The 18,960-nt window shown below is 42.8% G+C and overlaps 3 protein-coding genes across 3 annotated transcripts; 2 read left to right on the top strand and 1 right to left on the bottom strand.

The window, feature by feature from the left end:
- Positions 1 to 2,882: 2,882 nt before the first annotated feature.
- sgk2b (serum/glucocorticoid regulated kinase 2b) lies at positions 2,883 to 4,740 on the top strand (the record flags this gene model as incomplete). Its single annotated transcript, XM_079227958.1, is given in 10 exon segments — positions 2,883 to 2,957; positions 3,044 to 3,112; positions 3,195 to 3,326; positions 3,577 to 3,689; positions 3,972 to 4,135; positions 4,138 to 4,169; positions 4,257 to 4,329; positions 4,332 to 4,448; positions 4,451 to 4,470; positions 4,565 to 4,740. Coding segments are annotated over 10 exon segments (933 nt in total). The 3' UTR covers positions 4,703 to 4,740.
- A 728-nt stretch (positions 4,741 to 5,468) lies between these two features.
- On the bottom strand, positions 5,469 to 6,982 carry LOC306745207 (putative transmembrane protein 244). Its single transcript, XM_079227959.1, has 6 exons — positions 6,947 to 6,982; positions 6,527 to 6,612; positions 6,042 to 6,115; positions 5,829 to 5,954; positions 5,697 to 5,741; positions 5,469 to 5,599 (listed from the first exon to the last, which is right to left on the bottom strand). The coding sequence occupies exons 1-6, from the start codon at positions 6,977 to 6,979 to the stop codon at positions 5,505 to 5,507; spliced, it is 459 nt and encodes a 152-aa protein (XP_079084085.1). The 5' UTR covers positions 6,980 to 6,982; the 3' UTR covers positions 5,469 to 5,504.
- A 2,789-nt stretch (positions 6,983 to 9,771) lies between these two features.
- l3mbtl1b (L3MBTL histone methyl-lysine binding protein 1b) lies at positions 9,772 to 18,749 on the top strand (the record flags this gene model as incomplete). Its single annotated transcript, XM_079226990.1, has 20 exons — positions 9,772 to 9,882; positions 10,216 to 10,399; positions 10,545 to 10,861; positions 11,079 to 11,130; positions 11,440 to 11,534; positions 11,646 to 11,750; positions 11,841 to 11,976; positions 12,066 to 12,157; positions 12,251 to 12,402; positions 12,729 to 12,805; positions 13,048 to 13,133; positions 13,240 to 13,350; positions 13,434 to 13,548; positions 13,794 to 13,893; positions 14,423 to 14,617; positions 15,367 to 15,468; positions 15,572 to 15,636; positions 15,734 to 15,906; positions 16,145 to 16,207; positions 17,308 to 18,749. 20 exons carry the CDS (start codon positions 9,772 to 9,774, stop codon positions 17,434 to 17,436), a joined length of 2,460 nt encoding a protein of 819 aa, XP_079083116.1. The 3' UTR covers positions 17,437 to 18,749.
- Positions 18,750 to 18,960: the final 211 nt, after the last annotated feature.

Here is an 18,960-nt window from a genome sequence, read left to right as displayed (position 1 = left end):
GATGAATAAAACACACCCAATAACTCGTATAATCTGTAACACCCTATAAAAAAAACATGTTGAAGGCATTTATGAACGTCATTTATTTTGTTTTATTTTTATTCTGGAATGAGATAATGAAGGAAAGAGAGGATGAAGGCTGATAATAATGGATATGTCATTGAAACTAGAAGTTACACAGCGTATTAGGTGTCATTCTGCAGTCATAGGTTACTGTGGTTCAACTTTCCCCTCCTGTTTGGCTTGATGCTGAAGCAGCGAGTTTGTTCTTTCTGGTGACATTGGTTGATCTGCTGAATCTTTGCTGGGTTTCCTCTCTTGTGGGAATGCTGTTAGACTGCAGAGATGTATGCGCTGTGTTCAGTGTCACCTGTTTCATGCCTGGAGACGCAAAAAACAGCCCCAGCTAGTTCTAGTGCCGTTGGAGTGAGGTGTCAGACCGGCAGAGACCAGTTTGCTTTGGGGCGACAGGGCGAAGCTTGCACTGTAACAGAGAGGGACCTCCCCACTGCTGTTGTTCAAGGATCAGCTTTCTGTCACAGTAACCAAGAAGCCCTGTACCAACTCTGATCAGCAGCTCCCAATTTAGAAACAGACACAGAAACAAACGTGATCTTATTCAGTATCTGCACTTCATGTCCCACTTATCTGATTCACACCCTCTTATTCTTATACCATGCTAGTCATTCATTGCTCACATCCAGTTTAAGACAATACGGCATATTTTCCAATTAAATAGTCACATGTTAATATAAAGTTATGAATTTAACAATATGATTATTTGAATTTAATTGTGTCTGAATGTCTGGAGTGTATAAACTGATGCAACTGATGCAACAACCAGCCACTATGTTAGATGCCCCTGGGTTTCATCATATATCACAAGCATGAAACTAGGTCTGTGATGGCGTGGACAGGCTCTGTCCTTACTCAGGTGGGCAGCAGCCACATGAGACAGGAGGACAGATACAAGGCTGTCATGTGCTGGAATGCCGTCATGACTTTACGCATGTAGTGTAGTTTCCATGACCCATTAACTATGCTAAGGTTCAAAGGAAAAGTGTGAGCTGCAAATCTCTGGTCATACAAAAATAATGTGTGTTGTGCAGTGTTGATCTTTTTCTACACATTGGCTAGCACACAAGCACATTAATGCAATAGCCTACATGAGTAGGCCCACTGTTAAACTTACTGGTGTTATACATTGTTCCCAAAACTGTGACAAATAAAGAGGACTGAAGAAAGAAAGAAAAAATGGTCAAAATCAATTGGGGCCTTCCCCGACCGAGTGGGTACAAGGCTCCAAGCTAAATCCGCTGCCTTCATGTGTTGATAACTTGTTTCCTCAAGACCTGCAGTATTTCCTTACTTTTTGCCTACTTCTCTGTGTTTTTGTTGACCCCTTTGTACTATGGATTAAAGCTACTCACCATGTGCTACGCTGTGGTATTATTTAAGTAAATGTGGACTATATATTGCATGGTTAGGAGGAGTATATAGGCCTATTAATTTGGTGACCCTTAAAAAAGGACACCGTTTATAAAGGGTTTATAAGCTGGTTTATAATGTTTTATTGATTAGATACAAAAGACAAACATTTCCCTTTAAGGTGCGTCGTTCAAAAAGGACACCGTTTATGAAAGGTTTATAATCTCAAATTAATGGATTTATTGATAGTTTATAATGCTTTATAGATCAGATACAAAAGGCAAACATTTCCCTTTAAGTCGCTCGTGTGCGCACGCGTCACCATGTCCGATCTCCGAGGGCACTTTAACGCAGCATTGTGGAGGTAGTTGCGTCTCCTACGTCAGTGGTCTTTAAACAGAGCAGCCATACGTGGAAAGTTTGGGACAAGGCAGCGCTCCTTTACTACCAACCAAACTCTTCTCTCCTCTGTGTCAGTTTATAAAACACCTCTCAGGCAATGACAAAATGAGAGGGCTTGTGTCATTTTTCTCAGGTAAATTAAGGATATCTTGTTTACCGGCGTTGTTTACGTTAAAAGGTTTTACCTAAAGTATTTACGTTAAGTTAGTTCATCTAATACAGTCAAAAGTAACGGTTAGCTAACGTTATAGAAGACATTAGAAAACGAATACGAATATTATATTAAAGTAAAATTTAAGTTGAAACCGATAAGTTAATTAAAGTAACGTTGTGTCACATTCAAGGCCTTAACTAAGTATCTAACGCTAAATATCGTTTCATCTTTTGACTTCTTCTGTCAGGGACTAGCTAACCCCCTGCTTGGCTTACGCTCTGCTCAAGGCGAAGAAAGTTGGCTTCAGTGACTTCTACACAAATGTGTTTCCAGTCAACAGTTCTGCAAACAGTAAGTACTCAAAGAAAATCATGTTTACAGCTTTTTACGTTTGGGTTGAAGTGGATATTTTTAAAACCAAAGAAAACCCACATTTATACATCTACTGTCTAAAAATATATCTACTGTTTCTGACCTCTTGATTGAAGTCTGGACACCCAGAAGAGACAGAGCAGGATGAGAAGAGAGAAGGACGAGAGAGGCACAGTGGTGAGTACAGAGGTTTTTGTTTTTTAAAGAAACTAAATCTGACCTCCTGACCTTTCTGTCCTCAGTGAACACAAAAACCTCACAGTGAGTCATTTTACCACCTACAGGATGACAGACAAAAGACGGAGTTGACCACTTCCCTAAGTCAACGACATTTAGCAGTGGCATGGTTCATTTACATATATGTGTGGTTCCAACAAAAACACATTTTAAATCATGCATTTATTATAGCTTATTAACTGCTCTGTTCATTTATTAATCATGTATTAACCACAAATTAAGTAATTACTGATCAACAGTATGCCTATGAACACATATGTGACCGTTTTCTTCGGTCTTGCTAACCAGGATGAAACCATCAGATTTTGATTACCTCAAAGTTATCGGCAAAGGAAGCTTTCGAAAGGTTGGATTTTTTTATTCTTGTACATTTTTGTATTTGTCCTTTTGAGATTTGTGTTGGGAAATGAATGACACCGCTCAAACGTGTACAGGTGCTGCTCGCCAGAATATGAAAAACATGAAGGCTACTATGGTGTCAAAGTGCTTCCGAAACAGATCATTGTCAAAAGAAAAGAGGCAAACTATCTATCTATCTATCTATCTATCTATCATCATCCATCTATCCACTGTATCTACTGTAACTGTTGTGTTTCTATAGCAGCAGCATGTGATGGTTGAGAGGAGCGTGCTGCTGAAGGGACTACAACATCCATTCCTAGTGGGGCTCCATTTCTCTTTCCAGACACTAAACACGCTCTACTTTGTTCTGGACTACGCTAATGGTGGCGAGGTGTGTGATAAACATAATTACTTCTCTGTCAACTGTGGTATGGTCAAAAACAGGGTTGAAATGATTGACAGTCTCACTTTGCCCATAACCATTCAAAAGGTTCAAAACAATGCAATCTTGGTATCATATATTGGGTCATTATTTTTTTACAAATATAAAGCATTAAATCAAAAGAAATAGCAACATATTTCTGAAGCCTACTCATACAATTTAGTTAAACAAATTCCACCACTCATCTGTTTCTTCTCAGCTTTTCTACCACCTTCAGAGAGAGGGGTCCTTTCCTGAAACCAGGGCTGCTTTCTACACTGCAGAGATGGTGATGGCCCTGGGCTACCTCCACTCTCTGGACATTGTTTACAGGTTCACACACGCACACACACAAATAACCAAGCCATTGCAAAGTCAATCTTTCTTCACTCTTTGCTCATGTTTAATTGATTCATGCAGGGAATTCCCAATGAAATGTTCACTTTGATAACAAAAAACAATGTCCTCCAATACCATATTAAAAAATAAACAGTAAAGTGAAATCAAGGTGAAACCAGAGAACATTGAAAGACAAACAACAGCAATATCAGTTGAAATACATGTTTGCAGGAATCTGTTGACTAAACCAACACTTCTGTCCCATCTGTCTGCCAGAGACCTCAAACCAGAGAACATCCTGCTGGACAGTGAGGGTCATGTGACGCTGACTGACTTTGGACTTTGTAAAGAAGGGGTTGCCATTGGTGGGATTATGCATTCATTCTGTGGGACTCCTGAGTACCTCGCTCCAGAGGTGCTGCAAGGCCACCCATACAATCCAGCACTGTATTGTTTGAGATGCTGTATGGACTGGTGAGTTGAGAAGGTGAAATAATCTTTCCATCCTATCACCTTCCTCCGCATCTTCTCCTTACTCCATCTCCCTGTCCGTTCTCTCAGCCTCCATTTTACAGTCGTAGCAAAGCAGAGATGTTTGACAATATACTTCACGCTCCTCTGACGTTGCGTAGTGGAAGGGGGGTGGGGGGGGGGGGTCTCTGGATGCCTGCTCACTCTTAGAGGGATTGCTGGAAAGAGATGTCTCCAAACGCATAGGTGTGAGCCATGACCTTGTAAGTGCACAAAAAACACGATGCCGTTCATCCCAGAAGTTATAGGAGGGATTCAGAAATGGATGGAGAGCAATCTGTGTTTTGAATCAATTGACAGTGTAGTCTAGTGTGTGTTTATTCCTCTCGACTCTCCAGACTGGTCCCTGTGATATCAGCTACATTGACCCAGAGTTCACGCGACAACCTGTCAATGCCTCTGTGAGTGAGCGGTGTCAGGCCGGCAGGACCAGCAAGGCCTTCCCAGGATTCTCCTTCATGAACCTAGTGGAGTAGGTGGCAGCAGAGACGGTTTCATAACAACACCAATTCCTCTGGGAGCATTTTAGTTCAAATATTTATTTTTTTTATGTCATAAATTGTTAAATCAAAGTCTATTTTTAAATGCCAAAGGATTCTTGCACTAACACTGCATGTCTCACTAAATTACAGTATATTTTATGTAACAAGTTATTTTAAGCATCAGTTCATAATGTGAAATAGGCTGGTCACTATTTCACAAGTCCTAGCTCCCTTAATGTGTAAGAAAATGGAAAAATAAACACTTAATCTCAAGCAGCTTTACGTAACATTCATCTTTAAAATATACTACAAACATGTATTGCAATTTCCCGTTTCAAAAGTTTCTGAAAATACTTCACAGGCTGCTTTAAAATCCTGCACAGTAACAGAGGCATTGTGTATCACAAGCAATATGCAGAGAGTATTGGTATTTACATAAAACCTAAGGATGCCAGTGTGTTGGAAACACTTGAACACCAATTGGACCCAGTTATGACTTGATGTGGGCTGGTGAGGAAGAGGTAAGAAGTCTTTTGGGGCGGCTGTAACCACAAGGTAGCCGGTTCGATCCCTGGTCTCCCCATAGTTCGCATGTCGAAGTGTCAATGAGCAAGACACTGAACCCCCAACCAAGGATACTTTCTTCTTCTTTTTTTAGTGACGAACACAAAAAGCTCCATCCCTGTTGAGAACCTGATGGCTGTCTCCAGGATGAGAGCATCTGGTCTGATCCTTTTTACATCACTCCACAAGACTGTTTGAGAAACAGTTCATACACAGAGTAGCTTCCTGTCTGTCAGTAGAAGCTGAAGGAGGCGTAGCTCTGGTCACTCTGGCAGGTGAAGTAAGCTATCAGCTGGCCGTTGCATATCATCAGAAATAAGCCGCTACCTGTGGAACAGCAAAAATGTAGAGCAACTAAAAGAATTGAACTCCTAAAGTTAAAATCAATAATTAACAGATAAGTTGCTAGTGATTTTTGTTTTACCTAAAGCTAGCCACCACTGCCACACCATGGGAAACTCCAACATAACTGCAACATGGAAACAAAAGGTGCTGTTTCACAACACATTAACCGATTTGTGTCCATAGATAGATGTATCATTAGAGTTCCGCTCACCTAGACTGGTGATCATTACATGAAGAAGAGTGACCGTGAGGGCGTAGTCCCACACCCTCCTCCTCACCACTGCAGCAAAACAAAGGCCACTGCAAAAGTAGGTGAGCTCCAAGGACAGGAGGTTCACTGAGGAAGATAAACAGCGGAAAAATACAGAAAATGAAAAAAAAGTTCACGCCCATTGTTGATGGTGGCTGCATTTAGGGTGCTCACCCAAGTATTTGGAGTTGGATTCAGCAGGTTCGGTCTTAAAGTCGAATGGAATCAATCCGTCAAAGTGATCCAACCTAAAGGAGAAGTTAGAACTAGATTAAATGAACAATAAGAAGGTAAACTATTGTCAGAAATGTAAAGAAAGTCTGTTAAACCACTGCAAAGTGTTTACAACATTCAGCCTTATATGTTGTCTACTTGGCAACAGATCAATGGATGCTCCAGATCGGCCACATGGTGTAGATACAGTTACTACTGTAAATCTCACCTGCTGCAAAGTTGGATCCATAAGCAAATTAACCCCCTGCGATATAAACAGCTTGGACCCTATTAACCCCCTTGACTTCCTGCTGTCTGTGCATTGTGTACGTATTCCCACAACCCCCAAAAAACAAACTGCGGACTACACGTGACATATTTTGCCTACAAAACCAGTAAAAAAAAAAAAAATACCGCCCGTGCGCATGCGTGTAAGAGATTCTTACCTGAAGGCACCGAAACACACGCTCCCAATCATGTAGAAAAGAGAGTAAAACATCACCAGACATAGCAGCAGATTGGAGAGCACGGTCTGCGGGTTTGAGACAGAATACATTACAACATCTCAGTTGTTGTACCAGGCGACACGCACATCTTCCGCGTGAACACCAACCTGAAGCGATGCGGTCCGACATGCTAACATGCTGCAGCAGACAGGCACTCTATCTGCTGCAAACCCTGCTTTTTACAGTTAGGATTATAATCCGTATGTTACAACAACAACAAAACGTAGACTTCAGACGTAACATAGCTTTGTCATAGTATATTCATTTCATAATCGCACTTGATTTCCACAATCAGTCGATCCCCACCGACTGACAGTTCACGGAGACGTTACTCATGACACACACGTACTGATCTCTCACCTTCGAGTCGACCGCTTTGCCTTTGAATGCCATCTCATGGTTCGTCCTTGTTATATTACTAAATAATTGCTGGCTGCAGCACGATTCACGAGCCCGTTAATCCTCTTGAAAACTGGACTTCTCCTGCCATCTAGCGACCAACACGGGACACAAAGCACCGCCGCCGCTTCCACCGTCGTCCCCTGAACTCATCTCAACTCGTATCAGGGCGGCCTTTGTTGACTGGAATAAATACTTTCTCTCTATGTACCTGTTAGCTGATATGTAGCCATTAATACGACGGCGAGGTGTGTTTAGACTTGGTGCGTTTCATCAAATATTATGTCGAGAACGGACAATAAAATCAAGAGCTTTATTATTATTATACCGGAGAAAGCATAACCGCCCAATGTGGGAGGGAGTGAGCAAGACGGCTGGAGATGATGTGGTTCAACGTGAGTGTTTGGACTATTAGCGACTCTACAAATACTTCAACTCAATCTGAGAACACCAGGAAGGAATAAGCAGCCGTAGTAGCCCCACTATTAAATGAAATGGATTAGCTGTCACGTTAAAGCCATAACGCAAACCTCCAGTTATGCCACCACGCAGTCCGACACACCGACTGCTTGGATGTTGAATTTCGGCCAAACGTGACCCCGCAGCAGTGATTTAGCGGGTTAAACGCAGGTTAAACGCAGTGTTTCTCACAGGTTTGAGTCGGCTAAACTAAGCCGTTCCTGTGCGACTTCATTCACCGTCACAGGTGAAGATAAGCACTCCTACAAAGCAGCCGACACTACAGCACATACGTTTTAAGGAACAAATCAGGCCTGACTCTTGTGGAGCAACGTATTTGGGTCGTTTTTGGTGAAAAAACAAATATATAATTTCGTGTTTTTTTTATTTTGTACAGGCCTGAGTATTTAAACCCCCACAGTTAGCACCGGCGCGTACAAACTGATAATCGCCTGTGTTCGCATTGCATCCAATGTGACACACAAATGAGCAGTTTGACCAGACTGGCGGGTTCGTTATTGGGGCGAAAAACCGCCGACTGGACAACCGGACCAACTAACCGCTCGCCAACGGTCACGGAGACACTGCGCTCCGGTGACACAGCCGTACTTCTGAGGGGGTACTTGTGAGCAGAAAGGGGGGGGGGACGTGAGCTCCCGACTATCGGTGTGACTCGTTTTATCGGCACTGAACGGAGTTTAGGGCGTGTTATAAGTGTAAACAGGCCGAGTATTGACCACCGATAGTAAACTGAACTTTTCCGACACCCAAAGTTGTCAGGCAGCGCATCTTGCACGCATGCGCATCCTTCTATCCAGCTCTAAATAAGAGTTAAAACAGAAACGAGGTGAGTTCCACGTTTTTAAACAGTACGGGCGTTAATACTCATTTATTGCCGTTAACAGTGGCACAATTTGAAAAAGCGGCCTTCGTCTGGCTAATTAGCGTTAGTTCACATTATTTACACTCTGATTTAAAACGGCGAAAATAAATCGTTTTTTTTTTTTCTTCTTTCAAGTTTCTATTGAAGAAATAAATCAAGCAACATTGTTGAAGCTGGAAACAGCAGCGCGCTGTAACTGTAAGTGTCGTGTGGGGTTGGGCGAAATATTGGCAATTTGTAAAATGCGTTTTCCTATTGTTATTATCCGGGAAACTTATTTATTACAGATCGTCCTTAGCTGGCTGCATCCAGTCACAATGCTACGGCTACAGCCCTCCGTTCAGATGGACGGGGGGAGCTAGCTGGCTGCTAGCTGCACGGCAGCGCTAGCTAGCAGCTGACATTCCGTGACAAGGGGAAAGTGAAGAAAATAACTCGAGGCACGGAAAACACTCAGCCAGTAAATTACACGGCAAGCACGCGCCTCTGTTCGACGCGTAGCGCCTTTGCATGATTTGTTTAAATGGGTAACTTGAGTAATTTACATAGTTTAAACGTGTTGGTGGCCTCTTCCTATGCTCCGCCATTTTGTCTAAGACGAATGCTAATCATGGGCGCTCCTACACACACTTTATTTATGGCGAGAATAAAATTGAGGTATCATATGCAAAGTCAAACTGAATCCAGATCCACGAGCTCGGGCTGTTGTTTACTTTTCACATGGTTATGACCGCCATGCAAACAGAAAATATCTCCTTAATTCGGTGTTGAACATGCGTCAAGACTAAAACGTTATATCGTAATATTAGTCGGATTAAAACGCTTTTAAGTTTGTCCAGTCGGCGCAGGAAACAGTGTTCCTTTTAAAATTGATAATCAAATGACCCTCTCACTTGTTCATAGCAAGGCACACGGCCGGTTTTAGGAGATACTGTTAAAACAAGGAAAAGATGAACTTGTGTGGTTAACTTCAAGTTGAGACATCTTTTCTCATGTTTGTAAATGATCCTGATAAAGGTTCATCCCATTGCGACCGTTTGTGCACGAATAGCCCCGTTAGATGACCAGCAAAACAATATTATTATTGACTGTTTTGTCTGAAATCGAAGTGCATGGTGTATCCTGCAAGCCAGCACACAGTCGCCATCTACCGGTGATGTTTGGTAATGCTGTTTACAAGTGCAGGGAGACACTGCATTTGTCGTTGGGAACACTTTGTAGGTAAAACCATACAGGGGGTCTGCTTCACTATACTAATGAAGCACAGTCGGCCCAATATACGGATATCAATGTCATAATTTAAATCAGAGATGTGGACTGAACCTTTCTGCTAAACCCCTTTTGCATTGTTGTCCGCTATGATGCTTTTGTGTCAGTATATAACAATGTCTTTAATGTGACTGTCATTGTGTCCATGCAGGTTGGGGATATCATAGGAGTGGGAATGACCGACACACCACCCAGTGATGGCCCCTCCCAGGGTGCTGAGTTTGATATGATGGGTGCTCTGGACTGGAAGGACGGTATTGCCACGCTGCCAGGCAGTGACATCAGGGTACGAGAGAAATGAGTTCCTGTCCAGGATCATCTGTGATTGTGGGAATGTGTGTGCATGAGTCTCTATCCCCGCACAGATTTGTAAGGGCAGGATTTCCTGTTGTGTTCAAGACACGTTGCCTTAAATTAAAACCACCTTTGCTAACTGTCTAAAAAAAAGAATACATTTTATAAAAATAAAAAAAATGCTGACTAATAGATAGGCTTCCTCTTCTAACTACATTCTTCAGGAGACAAGATGAATTAGAGGTGACATACCACTACTGCTCAACAATCTCCTGTGAGACACCCTGATGAGCAAATCTGTCTCTAACTCACTTGTATTTTTCAGTTTCGCATGACAGAATTTGGGACACTTGAGATTGTCACAGACCCAGAGGTCAAAGGGCTGAAGGCAAAGCCTGAGACCTTGGACCGGGCTCCGTCTCACACTCCTACCCCTCCCCCAGAGGGCCAATCGCAGACTGGCAAAGCCACAGCTCCAGCTAATCAGAGTCAGCCAGGATCATCTCGAGGTAAAGGTATGACAGCACATTTTTAACCCTTACAACATAATTATTGTAAAGAATGGCAGTGTTTATTTTTAATGCTCCAAACTTCAGTTTCAGCCCTTCTCTCTACTTTGTCTTCTAGCCCCCGGTCCTGTGCTTCTGTCTTTAGAAGAGGGTCCTTGTACGGAGGGCCCTAGTGTGGAAGTTGGTCCCATTGTTGAGGTTGGCTCTAGCGCAGACATGGGCCAAAATGGGGAATTGTCCAGGTGTCGGGCCTGTGGTGGCCGTGTTCCCCGAGACGCCCTCCTTCAGGGCAAATTCTGTAGCTCCATTTGCGCGCAGCCCTCCAGTGGCAGATCGTCCCCAGGAGAAGCGAGGGAGAGTCAAGCAGTTGATGGGGAGCGGCTGGGTAAGCGTGTGCGCAAAAAGAGGAAGATCTATATGGATTCTGGTGATGAAGAGGAAGACAACCAAGAGGAACCAGAGGTAGGGAGCAAAGTCTTACATTGTTCTCCAGTGCTGTTTTCTTTCAGAGCTACAAGTGTTCTGTGATGTTTTGTTGTAATAGATTGTGCAACAATGTTTCAAATACAAAAAATGTAATACTGATATTTTATCTCTTTATCTCTAAGTTGAGAAAGTTGGTGAGGAAAAAGTTGATAGCTCTGATTATTGACACATTCTTTCGTTTCACCTTATGTAGGAAAAGGCCAAAGCTACCAAAGGCAAGAGAGGTGCCAAAATTGCCAAACTGGGTATGTTAGACTGCTGCTTAGAAAATCTTCAAATTAGTGTCATGGTTAACTAACTTCAAGGCATTTACAGGCTCACTATATACGACACAATTAAATTAAAGCGTATGCATTTAAAAGGTACAACATCTTTATTATACTAAATTATCACAATTTAAGCAAATTGTCACGTAAACTGAGCCAATCTAAATTAAGTTAGGCTCAAACTGGGGAGGTGTATCTGCATCTGTAGGTTTTTCATGAATGTGCTGGTGGCCCTCATGCACCAACCTCAGGATTTAATACTTGAGTAATTTTTTCCCCAACCCTTAGTGACTGCCCCAGCCAATAAGAAACGGGCATGGAGCTGGCCTTCTTACTTGGAAGAGGAGAGGGCTGTCGCTGCTCCTGTTAAACTATTCAAAGAGGTATTTTCCCCCCACATATGCTGGCCAATTTCATATGCTTTCATAAAAAGTATAACCAGATGTTTTTGTGTGTTTGGTCTGACTTTGCTATGGTGTTCATTTGTCTTGCAGCACCAGTCACTTCCTCAAAGCAGGAACAGTTTTAAAGTGGGAATGAAGCTGGAGGGGCTGGACCCGTCTCATCCGTCCCTGTTCTGTGTACTCACTGTTGCAGAGGTACGTGTGCTAATAGTTGTTTGTGACTAGACCACATCCATCTTCATCGCCGTTTGTAAATCAGAATTTGACTGTCCCTTTGCCTCTCAGATACAAGGCTATAGGGTACGGCTCCACTTTGATGGTTACCCAGAATGCTATGACTTCTGGGCCAACGCTGATTCGTGGGATATGAAACCAGCTGGCTGGTGTGAGAAGAATGGGCATAAGTTATTGTTGCCTAAAGGTAGTCACACACACACACACACACACACAAACTGACACGTATATCCATGCTTTTATGAAACACATTTTCTAAGTGTGTTTGTCTTGTAGGTTGTAAGGATGGAGAGTTTAGCTGGAGCATGTATGTGAAGAACTGTCGGGGTCAGCTGGCCCCAAAACACCTTTTCAAGAGTCTCAACACTGTGAGTATTAAGCACACACAACCTGTGTACTCTCAAGCCATCCGATTGTATTTATATCGTGGGTTTATCGTATGTTTATTTTGTCTATTTCAGTCTGTGACTCCGTCTGGATTTCGAGCCGGGATGAAGCTGGAGGCGATTGACAGGAAGAACCCATCTTTGATCTGTGTAGCAACCATTGCTGCTGTCGTTGACAACCGGCTGCTCATTCATTTTGACAACTGGGATGACACATATGATTATTGGTAAGAGCCTGGTTTAAGACTGAAAGAAGGGGTATGATAGATATCCTCCAGTCTTCTTGGAGGATTGCTTTAAATCCAGGTGAAATCTACGCTAGTTTTGATGTCTCTACAACATCAGCATAGTGCCTATGTACTTAAAATGTGGAGAGTATGGAAAGCTATTTGACCAGGTCTTGACAAGTTTGAAAATTGGACAAAATGTCTGGAAAAGATGGCCAAACATGCATAACTACAGCGTTTATGCAGCCTGAACCGATCTGAAGTGAAATAGTGTCAATTTGAGCTGTTATTGTGTACTTGTTTACTAGTTTTTACTTTTTGTCAAGGTGTGACGCTAGCAGTCCATACATCCATCCTGTAGGATACTGTGAAGACGCTGCGCTTACTCTGACCACGCCAGCTGGTAAGACACAGACCAAGACACACGTGGGTCAGTATAAATTATTTTAATATACTCAACGGAATGCAGAATCTTTAACATCTGAAATAAATGCTTATACAAATGTAGCTTCTGCTGATTCAATTCTTAATGGTGAAATGCATGCCACTGTTAATTCCTGTGGATGTCCAGATTGTTACAAGTGTTTCATCCACAGGACATGTGTCAAAAGACTGAAACTAATGGATCTAATTCCCTCTCCCCAGAATATAAGCAACCCAAGAGCTTCTCATGGGAGAAATACCTGGAAGAGACGGGCACACAGGCTGCTCCTGCTCGCGCTTTCAAACCGGTGCACTTCTCACACACACAGATATACAAGTACACGCAGCCTGATAATATGTATGATGGGAGTATAGATATAGTCATGTGACGGTTGTTGTGCCCTGTGTTTGTAGCGACCTCCACATGGCTTCCAGATTGGGATGAAAGTGGAAGCCGTGGATAAGAGGAACCCCATGCTCATCCGTGTGGCAACAATAGCAGACACAGAGGACCACCGACTAAAGGTACATCGTGTCTCCTCGTCTGGATGTCTTTCGACATGTTCTGTGCTCCGCTTCTGTCTAACTTTTTTTTAATGCTCACCTAGATTCATTTTGATGGCTGGAGCTCAGAATATGACTATTGGGTGGAGACAGACTCCCCTGATTTGCACCCTGTGGGGTGGGTTCAGAAAACCGGACACCCGCTGCAATACCCTAACGGTGAGACTCACTCACACTCACTCTTCTGTCCTGGCTGATATTCAGCAAGGTCAGTCGAGGTTTCTAAAAAGAAGGCTGCAACATTGTAATTTCAACAGATCAGTAAGCACAGTTTGTCTCCGCTTATTTAACTTCTGGGTGAATCTATAATGAATGGAAATGGTCTTCTTACAGTTGTTTGCATAGTTTTATGAAAAATTGTGTGTGCGCGCGTGTGTGTGTGTGTGTGTGTGTGTGTGTTTCAGGCTCCAGTGATTTAGTGACTGCCCCAGGACAAGGTTGTCCCACCCCAGGATGCAACGGGGTTGGCCATATTCGAGGACCTCGCTATGGAACCCACTACACGTTAGTTGAACATACTGTTGACGTTCTCCTATTGTCCTAATGTCGTTTGGCACATTTAAGATTATTTTCCAAATCACTTTCTTCATTGTAAATATATTTTATATTCTTTAATTATAACAGCCGACATATTCTGAATACATTTTCTGTCTCAGTATGTGAACGTCAAATTAAAGGAAAACCTCAGTTTACTTATTATTATTTATATATTATGCCGTATCCTATTACTTTTGCTCAAACAGCACATCGATAGTTAAGTCTCATTTGAACAATATTTGGGGACTGTGTATGTTGTCGGTACAGGAGGAGAAGAAAAGAGTCAATGTTCTTAAATGTCGATTATACTTGTGTGGGCTGCCTGCAGTGTAAATGTGTTGCTTGTGTGTGTGGGAGTTCTGAATCTTTAAGATGATTTCTAGCTGTGTTTTTACTCCGATTTGATGTAGCCTGCTAATTTGCAGAGCATCAAATGTAAAATGCGGCAGTTTGTTTTCGACTTGGATAAAGTTGTGTGTCTTTTGTGTGTGTGCAGTCAGGTGAGCTGTCCCTATTCGGAGATGAATCTGAACAAGGAGGGCTTGCTGCCAGACCGCCTCAGTGGAGAACGACCTCTCGCCGTCAGTGGCCCTCATCCACGGGGGCGTCGCCCCGATCCTCATACAAACACCACAACACAGGCCTCCTCAGCACCCGATCAGCTGGAAGGAGCTGAAGATGCCCAGAACAGGTTTGCGGCTGTCAATGAACACATTTTAAAGGTGCAATGTGTAATGGCTGGTCAGAAGCTCCAAAGAGATACAGGGCAGCATTTCACCTCTGGTACTCTGTGTTTACGTTAGCTACTTGTGTGTAGGTGCCACTAGGTGGGCTGTACATTCCATGTACTCTTTTGATAGTGGCAGAAACGAGAAACAACTCGTATTTTCGCTTTGTGGGTAGTGGTTGGCACTTGACAGCCCTGGGAGAAGAACCTTTTAGTTAGCGCCCGCAGCAACTAGAATTTTGCCAGCAAAAATCTCAACGCCAGGAGTCACTGCTGGCTGATGGAACCGGGGGGTCCACCTGTGTTGCTGATCCGGAGTCAATTCCCTAGGAGCAGACTCCTAAGTTCAGACGTTTCTGACACTATGGATTTAAACAAACAATCAAAAAGCCCACAGGACATGGATCTCAGTGCTACTTCTTTGTTCTCTGGACTGAGGGAAGACTGGATGCTACAGTGACTCATTATCACCTCTCGAGGTACAAGTGGTATTACAAGACAGGATGGGCTGGGACTTGGGACTAAAGGATAAGGTTAACAATGTAACCTCTTCACATTCTGTGTATAATGTTAGTTCATTTATTTGAATGTTTTAAACAAAGATTCTGGCCAGATCTTACACATTGTATATTTTAAAGTCACTAACACTCCCAAGGGAACTCCTTTCACTCTTTTCATTGGTTTGTATTTGAGCGGGTTGTCTGTGTTGCTAGGAAACCATTGGCAGTGGAGGCTGAGCGTTTAGGACGTACCGCTCAGCCAGAGCCACCGGGTGGAGCCAGTGAGCAGAGCCACAATGGAACAAGGCCTAAACGGTACAGTCGTGAAACCATCACACCCAACTTGTGCGGCTGTAGTTCATTGCAGAAGATCTTCTCTTGTATTAGAGAATGACTTCTAACTTGTATGTTTGTTCAGGACTGCTCCAGTTCCCAAATACCTGAAAATGCACTACGTCAAAGAGGAGATTAGCGACGGTAAAGGTGCGTGTGAATGTGTGTAAAATGACACGCAATAAAGCATGTGAACCACCAACTCGCTCCCACTGACTGCTGCCTTCCCTCCTCTCCCTCTCCTTAGCCTCTCCAGAAGCCATCTCTCTCCAGCAAGCCCTCCACGAGTCTGTGTTTTCCCCTGGCCTCTCTGCCTCTCCCCCCCACCGGGTGGCTCTCTGCTGGGACAAACACTGCCAGCTGCTGCCGGAGGTCCTGGGGCTGACTGCCAAGAGAGTGGCCACTTGGAGCGCTGAGGAGGTCAGACATGCTTACACACTCGCACTGCGCCAGCACATGAAAAGCTGACGTGCTCCTCATTCACACATCCAACATGAAGGCATGTAGTTGTTCAGGGAAACTGCAACTGTGCATGATTGTTCAAGGAGAGCTTCTCTTTCTGCCTGTCAGTTCAATAAAGGCACAGGTTGTACACGCAGGTTGATTAGTAGATCAACATTTATTGATTTAAACAAAGTTGTTTTCTTATTTTCATCAGGTGGCCACTTTTGTCAAAGGACTTCCAGGATGTAAAGAACATGCTGCTACGTTTAAAACAGAGGTAAGCACTTATTAGAATTCCTATTTAGACTGCGACCTACCGAACAACTCTTTGACTTAAAGACTTAAAATTAAAATGCTGATTAGTTCAATTAAAGATAGATACAAAATATGTTTAGAATGCTTGATGAATCTTATAGTGTGGAAAATGTCAACAACTTAAAAAAAGACGATGCCTACAAGTTGCCTGTGTCGTAGGTTTGAGATGCTATCGGTCAGTTAACCAATCAATTAATTGGCACTGACTTAATAAATTCAATGTGTATGTATTGCTGCCAACTCTGTGTATTCTGTGATTTAAAAAAAGATGAATAAAAGACAGAGTTAGCAACTAGCTGGTGAACACAGTGAAGCATTTAGCAGCTGAAGTCAGACATTTCCCTCCAGAGTTGGTGGAGAACAAGAACAGTTAAAACTCCAAATATATTAATGTCGCTCCATAATGTCTGGATGTCTAAATAAGCAGTTGTTTGTGAACAAATTCACAGGTGACACGTTGGTGCTGTGTTCCCATGTTGTCTCAGCGGTTTAATGATGGTAAATATGTGAGTGGTGCAGGAATGAGTCGTAAAACCCTAGATGAGTCAGCAAAACTGCACTTCCAGTTCCCTCTTCTCGAAGTCAATGGGTGTCTTGAGGCGTTTTTTGGTGAGACGACTGAAATAAGGTTTGTGGTTAAACACAAGCTTAAGCTTAAGACATTTTGTCCTACACTATAAAACTCAACAGTAAATACCCCTCTTGTGAATTCTGAAGCGTTTCCATGTCTGAGACTACAAAATGTCATCATGCTGACAAGTCCGCCTCGTTGTGTTTATTCTCACTCATGTGACCGTGGCGTAGTTTGTTTATAGCCTCACGTTAGCTTTTTACTTCTGGCCATGGCATTCAAGCTTCAAACATTATGAAAATGGTGGTGACAATTAATAATGCTGAACAAAGTGTGTAAGTATCATAAACATGTGTTTGCCACAGTGATGCTAACTTTCAGGGTTGGCCTCCAAGAATGCGTCATTCCTGCAGCGCTCTCCTGGATCGACTTCCGTTAAAGAATCTAAAACGCAGTGATGTGGAGCAAAGCTTTTTTTTTCTTCTTTTCAGCAAATAGACGGCGAGGCCTTCCTGCTGCTCACCCAAGCGGACATCGTCAAGATCCTGGTCATCAAGTTGGGACCTGCCCTGAAGATCTACAACTCCATCCTCATGTTGAAAAACGCAGATGAAGAGTAAGACTGACGAGGAATCATTTCCTCCTCACCGGCCCCTGAGCTCCGGTTTCCTCAACGCTCGGCTATAAGACGTTTGATCAAATCAGCCAGAACGGGTTTCTTCTGTCGAGCTCTGCAACAGTGCAGCTACACATCATCACAGAAAAACGTCCGTCCCTCCCCCACTCCTTCCTCTCTCCATTGTGGACAGTACTGATCAACCTGAGGGAGAGTTTTACATGATACCATGAGGATTCCTCGACTTATATTGTGTTTTGTTTACTCAATCATAACAAAAAAAGAAGATAAAGAAAGAACTACAAGCATCTTTAATGCTCCTTAACATTGTACAGTTTATTAATTGGATTTAGGGTCACGGCTCTGTTGCATTTCATGTTTTATTTGAACTGTAATGTGGCTCAGAGCAGATGGAACAAGCGTGTTTGTGCTTTGTTGCATTTTAATTGTCAAACCTTATTTTTAAAGCTGCAAAATACAATCGTGAGGTGGCGGGAGTTTTTAAAAATGTGAAACCCAGTGGAACAGAAGCACTATGTAGTTCAGACTTTCTCCTCTAGATGGAGAAAGTGGGCCACTCCACAGGCCTGGAGGCAAATTAGAGTTTGATTCGAGTTGGCTGAAGCTTAGATTGAATGGGGGGATGGTAAAGACGTTGTGTGTGCACGTGTGTGTTGCAAATGTGACGAAGAGTGTTTGAGAAACGAGAACATAGTTTCCCACCAGCCTGTCTGGTGCTTTTCTGGTCGGATGATAGTTGTGTGACAAGCAGGGCTAAGGGCTACATGTTAAATCAAGGAAACTTGCAGTCTTTTAAGGTGGAAGGAGACAACAAACTAGCTCTGTTCTTCATCTGCTTTGTTGTTTTTGGGAACGGCACATGAATATGAATGTTAAAACAAACAGCGTTTAGTTGTTATGTTGTTATTGTTTTGTTTGGTTCATTACCATTGTACATAGTATACAGCTACAAAAGAACTGTCCCTAACAGAGTTTACTCCTGCTTGGTTATGCAAAGGCTTGACATCTGTCCACGGGGAAGAACTTTGTGACAGTGAACTGAAAAATACGAGCCTCAATTCATACAAAGATTTTGAGGAAAAAAAAGAAACAAAAGAAACATTGTCAGTGTCTTTGTAAATCAGCGTGTACTTCAGCAAGTTGGAATGTGTACATCAGCAACTGTTTTATGCAAACGGCTTTTATTTATGTATTCTAATTTAAAGGGTAATGGTACGCTGTTTTTGGCTCTGGGGTAAGCTGTGGCTGTTTGATGGAAAGTGTGTGAATGGGTGAAAATAAATGAGATGCACACTGGCTGCTGTCCTCATTTAACCTCAATTACTTCACCACACACAGATCATCTAAAACTGTGCTCTTTAACTGTTTTTGTTTAATTCTTCAGAGTCGTGGAAAACATATCCACACTACTTAATGCATTTTTTATGTGCAAAAGATTCCCAACTCAAGGTCTCCCTGCTAGCTTTTGTTCTGGCGCTTTTAACTGTTCTTCACCAGCGGACGGAGT

This window comes from Taurulus bubalis (genome assembly GCF_910589615.1).
Source record: "Taurulus bubalis genome assembly, chromosome: 12".
NCBI lineage: Eukaryota > Metazoa > Chordata > Actinopteri > Perciformes > Cottidae > Taurulus > Taurulus bubalis.
This window is presented reverse-complemented; position numbering and strand designations above follow the sequence as displayed.